The 8,460-nt window shown below is 48.2% G+C and overlaps 1 protein-coding gene across 1 annotated transcript in view; it reads left to right on the top strand.

Annotated features, from left to right (window-relative positions):
* Window positions 1–2,037: 2,037 nt before the first annotated feature.
* Window positions 2,038–8,460, top strand: part of LOC137320745 (15-hydroxyprostaglandin dehydrogenase [NAD(+)]-like) — a 100,085-nt gene continuing 93,662 nt past the window's right edge. Inside the window, exon 1 of the mRNA XM_067982505.1 lies at window positions 2,038–2,345. Coding sequence (XP_067838606.1) covers window positions 2,253–2,345 — 93 coding nt within the window. The 5' untranslated portion in view covers window positions 2,038–2,252. The remainder of the gene's footprint in view (window positions 2,346–8,460) is intronic.

Raw genomic sequence — 8,460 nt, 5'->3', positions numbered from 1 at the left:
TTATAATTTTATAATCTTACGATATTTTATAATTTAACATCTAAAGATGGTTGTTTCTTATTTTAAAATAAGGTAAAACTTGCAAGAATTAATAAATAGGAAGTGGAGTCCGAGCCACTTCTATACATGAATAAATGTCCAACCAAAGGATGGGGAGAAAATTCTAAGCTACTGTCACCCCTGCAGGACGGTGCACGTGTTCCTCAGTGTGATGCTGGTCTTCCACCCTAGATGGCGCAGATGCCTCATACAAGTCGAGGGATGCTCTTCATGACAATTTTGAAACGCAATTTAATTGCCTGGACTTCTCGCGAATTTAGAGCAAACAGATGCCATTTATTTCTTTATTGCTCCTCAACCTGTCTTGGTCACCCAGGCAGACTGCACCTTTAGGGTGTAGCATATGTCCTCCCTATGCGGAGTCGGCTACTCTAAGGGTAGTTTCATTGGCAAATAGGTATTAACTTTGCCCTGATGACATATACCGCATCACATTGCAACATTAAGGCTTTTGTGGCTTTCTTTTGCTTGAAAAGTTTGACATTAATCCTGCATAATCAGTAGCACCACTGCCACTGAACACCAGATAGGAGTTAGGCCACACTCTATTCTATTAGCAGTTGTATTATCACCACAGCACTCAGCAGCAGACATAATAATGGCTGCATGCCTGGATAGTACAGCATTCGAATGGCAATGCCTCAAGCAAAACTTCATCATTAGTGGACGATGCGAATCTGATTTGGGCCAAGCACACATCTAGAGGCCCAAAATTCGAAGGCACTTTGCCGGCAAGCTGCCTGGCAAATGGTCTGCAGGTGTCCACAGCTGCCGGTCTCATTTAATTAAGGTCTAAGGCCCAATATCGTGTGCGCCAATTTAATTGCCCGCCAGGGTTAAAATCGAGCCTTACGTAAACTTGTCGCCCTGCCCCTCAGTGGAAGTGCCGCAGTGCAGGATGTAATCAAAGGATAACAAGTTTAGATGGACAATTTCCAATGTAAACATGGACACATTGTAGAAATATAAAAATAAGGACAGAACATATGACTTAAACATGGGACTGAATTATGTCCGCGTGCCCTGGCCCATCCTCTACCCCATTTCAGCTGAAGGCTACACTTCAGCCTAGAAATTTATTCCCTGCACCTGAACGGGTAGTCCCGAGACACACTCGACATTGGGCCTCGAGCGTCAAAGTGAGGGGTGACTGGGAAAGGGAGAATGACAGGGATATCGTGACAGGAGTCCATCGGGATGGGGGCGATTGGGACCTTGAGACGGGGGTGGGGCAAGGCATGGGTTTGGGGGGCTAGCAGTGGCCCATGGTTTTAATGTGGGGTCGGAAGCAGCACTCCTGCACCTCCCGGCTCCACATTCAGGTAAGTATTTTTTTTGCAAACTTACTTTTTTGATGGCGGCCTGCAGCTGTCCCTTTAAGGACCGCCAGTTAGGCCCCGTGTAGACCTAGTTTTCCTGAACACATCTGACCTGTAGCCGGCTGCGTTCAGAGCAACCCAATTTTGCGGTGGGGGCCTCAAACAGGCATTAGGCCCCTTATTTGCATATGTAAAGGTTACTAATGTTTGTTCCAGGCATGAGCCTCGGAACCTATTTTCTTGCCTACACCAATATGCGCACATCTGGCTTGTAATGAACGTGCGCTTCCTGCCCGCCATATTGGAGGCTTAGGCACCCATTTAGCGCCCGAAAAACAGACGCAGCACCATCGAGTTTCTAGGCCTTAGCCTTGATACCCTGTGCGCAATGCCACAGGAGATCAACGATTGCACAATAATTCTTCTCTGCCAAACACTGACGCTGAATGCAAAGCAGTTTGAGAAATGCACTGTTTATTCACAGTAGTGTTCAGAATATAAATATATGCGCAGAAATATAACCGGACACGTTAAAGAGCTAAGGTTCCTTCAATTGACGGACGCGTAGCGATTGCTGATTTAGCCCTTCTACGTAGAAAAGTGTCATTTGGCTGAGGCTGAATAGACTGGATAAGAAATATCCAGGGAAAAAAAAAATCCGCGAGTAGCAAACAGGCAGGCTTAAAGGATCCTGAATGTGATGTGTTGCTGCTACTTCATGAAATTGTAACTGCTGCAGGCATTTCCTGGTTGCGTGCCAGTTTGTGGAGTGATAAGAGCAGTGAGAAGTTGTCTGCGTTTATTACTGTGAGGACAGGTGGGAGAGGAAGCACACAGAGGCCCTGTACATTCAAGGTATTCTCTGGCACGAAAATGATTCTGAAGAACAGAGTGGGCTTGATAACAGGCGCGTCGCAGGGACTGGGGAAGGCATTTGCTGAAGCCCTGTTAAAGAAAGAGGCAAAGGTAACTCAACGGCATCTCGTGCGGAGCCGATGGCGGTTGTTTCCTTGCAGTGAGCCCGAAGAACCTGACAAGTGTTTGTTTGCTGAGCGCAAGGTTTAAGTAAATATTATTTGCGTTTCTGTCTGCAGCTTAACCTTCAGCTGGAGATGGCAGTAACCCAGACTGTGCTGCACAAATATTATAGATTCTGTTCTTTCAGTTTGACTGGTGACTGTGTTTAACAGATTTTTATTTTTGCAGCAACAAGCTCGCGTGGAAGGCTAGCTGCCGGCTTTGGTGGTGGGGGGGGGGTGGGCTGAAAGTGGAGGGGAGGGCAATTGTTTTATTTACAGGTCATTGTGGTGGATGATACCCTGTGGAGTCCACCCACCTGTTCCTGGCCCCATCCCGCTCCTGTCTACTCTGGACTCTCCTGATCCGTTCCATGCCCCCAGACTCCTGGGCTCCCAATCCCCGGTCTGCGGACAGTCGGTAGCAGCACAGAGAATGGTCAGCATCAAAAGCATAATATCCCGCTCTCCCGGGGGAGCCGTGATGACTACTGGGGGCATCTCGGAGGTGGGTCGCAGATCTTCTTCAAGTTTTCACGTGGCTGAAAAATAGGGAAGAAGTTGTCTTTTCGCGTGAGGGGAAGGGGGAAGAGGGAATGTCACTTGATATGTGAGTATAAATGGTGGATCCTGCTCATATTCTTCCTGGTAAACACAGGGAGAGAAGATTGTCATTACAAGTGATAAACACATTTGTGTACCTAAATTGCAGCCCTGCAGAAGTAACACACTCTAACAAAACCAAAAGATGGGGCCCGAATTTAGCAAGCCTGCGGGTTCCCAGCGGGTGGTCCTTCGGGAGCGTGGTCAACACGCTCGGCGAAATTAGTGGGTTGCCCACGCGATCGTAGCAGGCAACCCACTAATAGGCATCAATTACCTGCTCCTCCGGGGTCCACGGCGCTGGCCTGCGCGTCGGGCGGGCTGTGCATGCGCAGTACGATCTGTCAGCTGGAGGCTCTCTAGTTAAAGGGGCAGTCCTCCACTGACAGATGCTGCAACCAATGGGACAAATTGCAGCATGGAGCAGCCCAGGGGGAAGGCTGCTCCCAGTTTAATGATGCCTCACCCCAGCTATCATCAGATGGGGTGAGGAGGAGGGGGAGGACACAGATCTTCCACCCGGCGGGCGGGAGGAAGCGGCCTGCCTCTGCCACCAAGAAGGCCTGGCTCGAGGTGGCAGAGGGGGTCACCTGCGCCACCAACATATCGCCCACCTGCATACAGTGCAGGAGGCGCTGCAATGACCGCAGTAGGTCAGCCACAGTGAGAACACGAAGTCTTTCCCCTACACTCCGTCTGCCACAACACTGCCCCCACCCCACATCTCCTTCGGCACCGCCAACACTATTCTGTCACATCACCCTTCATACCCACTCACACCCCATCCTCATCTTACCTCCACCTACTCACCTCACCAGTACTCACCCTGCCACTAACACGCAACCCACTCCTCATACAATCTCATTGCTCCATCCCATACTCACCCTCTCGTGCATCTCCCTCACGGCCAGCCTCACTCAACCTGCCACCACCTGTGCTGCAGCCACAGGGCATGCATCACATATGTGCAGTAGGCAGCGTAAGGCAAACGTCTCGTCAGCATGAAGGGGGTGCACAAGGGTGTCTGAGGGTTTGTCATGGGTGTTACCCATATTGAATTTCAGAGCAACAAACAGCACACATTATATTGACACCACCACTGCCATGTCTCCGCGAATCCTGTCCGTTGTGTCCAATAATGCCCGCTCCTGGGTATCACTATGAGGACCCACCACTGATGCCACCCATCGTGTTACTGCAGAGTAGGTGCAGGTGTATTTGCAGGGCTCGTCCGCGCAGACGACTGAGAGACATCGGCGGTGTAGCCGGCTGCACCTTGGAAGGATGCGGAGGAGAAGGTGTGGAGGGCAGTGGTGACTTTGCCAGCGACAGGTAAGCAGTTGGTGCTGGGGCCAGCCAGGAGCAGCTCGGCATGAAAGAGGCTGCAGATCTCCACGACTACATGTCGAGCGAATCTGCGCCTCCCTGTGCACTGCTGCTCGGAGAGGTCCGGGGAGCTGCGCCTCGGTCTGTGGACCCTGTGGCGAGGGTGGTGCCCTCTGCGACGCGTCTCTCTCTGCAGTAGCCCTCCCTCCTGCTGTGCAGGTGGGCGTGCAACAACACCGTGTTGGGGGGATCCACGTCCCTGCGGCGGATGGCGTGGACTGCGAGGCTGCTGGTGCTGGTCATGCTCTTCGTCCTCCGAGGGTCTCCACACACCACCCAACTGGCAGGTGTTGGTCTGAGGGGTTGTGCAGGGTAGGTGTGTGGTTCCTCGGACTGGGGCTGCGGTTTCGTGTCGGTCTGTCCTCTGGCTTGGCGGGGGGTGGTGGAGGGCAGGGGTTGCCCTATGTGACGCGGTGGCCTCCTGCGTGGGTGAGGGCTCTCCCCCATGGAGCGCACCTTGGCACCTGCCACAGGCTGCTGGCTGCAACACGCCTGGTTGGAGGGAGACTGTTTCCCCCAGTGTGTGAAACTCACTGCCTTGAACCTAAAATCCCACACTTCCTCTTTTGACAGCTGCTTCAGCTCATTAACTGACCACAACGAGCAAGGTAAGTACTCTCAAGTGGAACCCCGCTGGCTTTAATTGCCTGCGGGATTCCCACCAGCGGGGCTTGCGCGCGCAGCCCCGCACGTCAGCGCGGTACCCGGAAGTGGCCGGGATTTCGTCGCGATCCGGTCACGTGACCGGAGATCGGGATTTTCGGGGCCACCCCGCTGGAAACCCGCCGGAAACACGCTCCTAAAATCGAGCCCATGGTGTCTGTCGCACGATTTCTCTTCATGTCCCTGACGGAATCCAAACCTAACACTGAGACAGGTGTGGAGCTTACGTTGTGATCACTTGTCCATATTGAACAGGATTTCAGGTGTCAAAACTGACAGAAAAGAGTTCCACAGGGAGAAGAGGTGGGGGCTGAGGTGAAGCTGCAACATACATTCGATGGAGGTTTTATGGATTGGCACAGGGTGGTGAGCTTCCATTGTATAAAGGGGTGATCAGATCGAGGTGTTTCAAATGCTAAAAGCATTCGATGGGGTAGCTACAGCCAAACTATTTCCTCTGGTTGGAAATCAAAAATAAGGGGACATAATCTTAAAATCAGAGCTAGGCCTTTCAAGAGCGAAATCGGGAAACACTTTCTCACACAAGGGATGGTAGAAATCTGGAATTCTCTTCCCACAAAAGGTGATGGGCAATGGGGCAATTAGAACTTTCAAGACTGAGATTGATAGATTTTTGTTAGGTAAGGGTATAGGAACATCGGAACAGGAGTAGGCCATTCAGCGCCTCGAGCCTGCTCCGCCATTTGATAAGATCTTGGCTGATCTGTGATCTAACTCCATATACCCGCCTTTGGCCCATATCCCTTAATACCTTTGGTTGCCAAAAAGCTATCTATCTCACATTTCAATTTAGCAATTGAGCTGGCATCAATTGCCATTTGCAGAAGAGAGTTCCAAACTTGTACCACCCTTTGTGTGTAGAAATGTTTTCTAATCTCACCCCTGAAAGGTCTGGCTCTAATTTTTAGACTGAGCCCCCTACTCCTAGAATCCCCAACCAGCGGAAATAGTTTCTCTCTATCCACCCTATCTGTTCCTCTTAATATTTTTAAAACTTCGATCAGATCACCCCTTAACCTTCGAAACTCCAGAGAATACAACCCCAATTGGTGTAATCTCTCCTCGTAACTTAACCCTTGAAGTCCAGGTATCATTCTAGTAAACCTACGCTGCACTCCCTGCAAGGCCAATATGTCCTTCCGAAGGTGCGGTGCCCAGAACTGCTCACAGTACTCCAGGTGCGGTCTAACCAGGGTTTTGTATAGCTGCAGCATAACTTCTGCCCCCTTGTAGTCCAGTCCTCTAGATATAAAGGCCAGCATTCCATTAGCCTTATTGATTATTTTCTGCACCTGTTCATGACACTTCAAAGATCGATGTACCTGAACCCTTAAGTCCCTTTGGACATCCACTGTTTTTAACTTTTTACCATTTAGAAAGTAGCCTGTTCTATCCTTTTTTGATCCAAAGTGGATGACCTCACATTTGCTTACATTGAATTCCATTTGCCACAGTTTTGCCCATTCACCTAATCTATCAATATCCCTTTGTAATTTTATGTTTTCATCTCCACTGCTTTCAATGTCAACAATCATTGTGTCATCGGCAAACTTAGATATGAGACTTTCTATGCCTTCATCTAAGTTGTTAATAAATATTGTGAATAATTGAGGCCCCAAGACAGATCCCTGCGGGACTCCACTAGTCACATCCTGCCAATGTGAGTACCTTCCCATTATCCCTACTCTCTGTCGCCTTTCGCTCAGCTAATTTCCTAACCAAGTCCGTACTTTTCGCTCGATTCCATGGGCTTCTATCTTAGCTAACAGTCTCTTATGTGGGACTTTATCAAATGCCTTCTGGAAGTCCATATAAATAACATCCATTGACATTCCCCTGACCACTACTTTAGTCACCTTTTCAAAAAATTCAATCAGGTTTGTCAGGCACGACCTACCTTTCACAAATCCATGCTGGCTCTCTCTGATTAACTGAAAATTCTCGAGGTGTTCAGTCACCCTATCCTCAATTATAGACTCCAGCATTTTCCCGACAACAGATGTTAGGCTAACTGGTCTATAATTCCCCGGTTTCCCTCTCTCTCCTTTCTTAAAATGTGGAGTGACATGTGCAATTTTCCAATCTAGAGGGACGGTTCCTGAATCTAGAGAACTTTGAAAGATTATAGTTAGGGCATCTGCAATGTGCTCACCTACTTCCTTTAAAACCCTGGAAACCAAATCTGGTCCTGGGGATTTGTCACTCTTTAGTGCTATTATTTTCTTCATTACTGTTGTTTTACTTATGTTAATTTTATTGAGTCCCTATCCCCGATTCAATATTAGTTTTCTTGGGATTTCCGGCATGCTATCCTCTTTTTCTACTGTAAATACTGATGCAAAGTAATTATTCAACATGTCTGCCATTTCCCCATTGTCAATGACAATATCCCCATTTTCAGTTTTTAAGGGGCCAACACTGCTCCTGACCACCCTCTTTTTCCTAATATAACTATAAAAGTTCTTCGTATTGGTTTTGATATCCCTTGCAAGTTTCTTTTCATACTCTCTTTCTGTAGCTCTTACTATCTGTTTTGTGACCCTTTGTTGATCTTTGTATCTTTCCCATTCGCCAGGATCTGTGCCATTTTTTGCCTTTTTTTATGCCCTTTCCTTATGTCTTATACTGTCCCTTATCGCTTTAGTTGTCCATGGCTGTTTTTTTTGTCAAGTAGAGTTCTTGCCCCTCAGGGGTATGAACCAATTCAGTATCACGTTAAATGTTTCTTTAAACATTTCCCACTGATCATCAGTCGTTTTACCCATTAACAGATTTGCCCAGTTTACTGTGGACTGTCTCTGTCTCATCCCATTGAAGTCGGCCTTACCCAAGTCTAGAATCTTAGCAGCTGATTCACTTTTTTCCCTTTCAAACGCTACATTGAACTCGATCATATTATGATCGCTATTGGATAGATGTTCACGCACAGTCAAGCTGTTAACTAAATCTGGATCATTACTCATTACTAAATCTAGTATGGCTTGCCCCCTTGTTGCCTCTAGGACATACTGCTGTAGAAAACTATCCCGGACACACTCAAGAAATTCACTACCTTTCTGACAGTTGCTAGTCTGCTATGAGAAGGTTAAAGTCCCCCATTAAGACCACTATGCCTTTGTTACACACTTGTCTAATCTATGCATTTATACAATCTAGCACTTCAGAGCTGCTGCCAGGGCTCCTATAAACAACTCCCACTATAGTCTTAGATCCTTTCCTATTTCTCAATTCAACCCATAAGGTCTCTGTTGGCTGCTTACCCCTCGTTATAGCCTCCTTTATCATTGAAGTGATTTCATCTCCAATCACTAAGGCTACTCCTCCCCCTCTTCCATTTTCCCTATCTCTCCTGTAGACCTTATAACCTGGTATATTTAGTTCCCAATCCTGAC

Source organism: Heptranchias perlo, chromosome 4 (assembly GCF_035084215.1).
Source record: "Heptranchias perlo isolate sHepPer1 chromosome 4, sHepPer1.hap1, whole genome shotgun sequence".
NCBI lineage: Eukaryota > Metazoa > Chordata > Chondrichthyes > Hexanchiformes > Hexanchidae > Heptranchias > Heptranchias perlo.
Note: the sequence above shows the minus strand (reverse complement) of the source record. Positions and strands in the feature narration are given on the sequence as shown.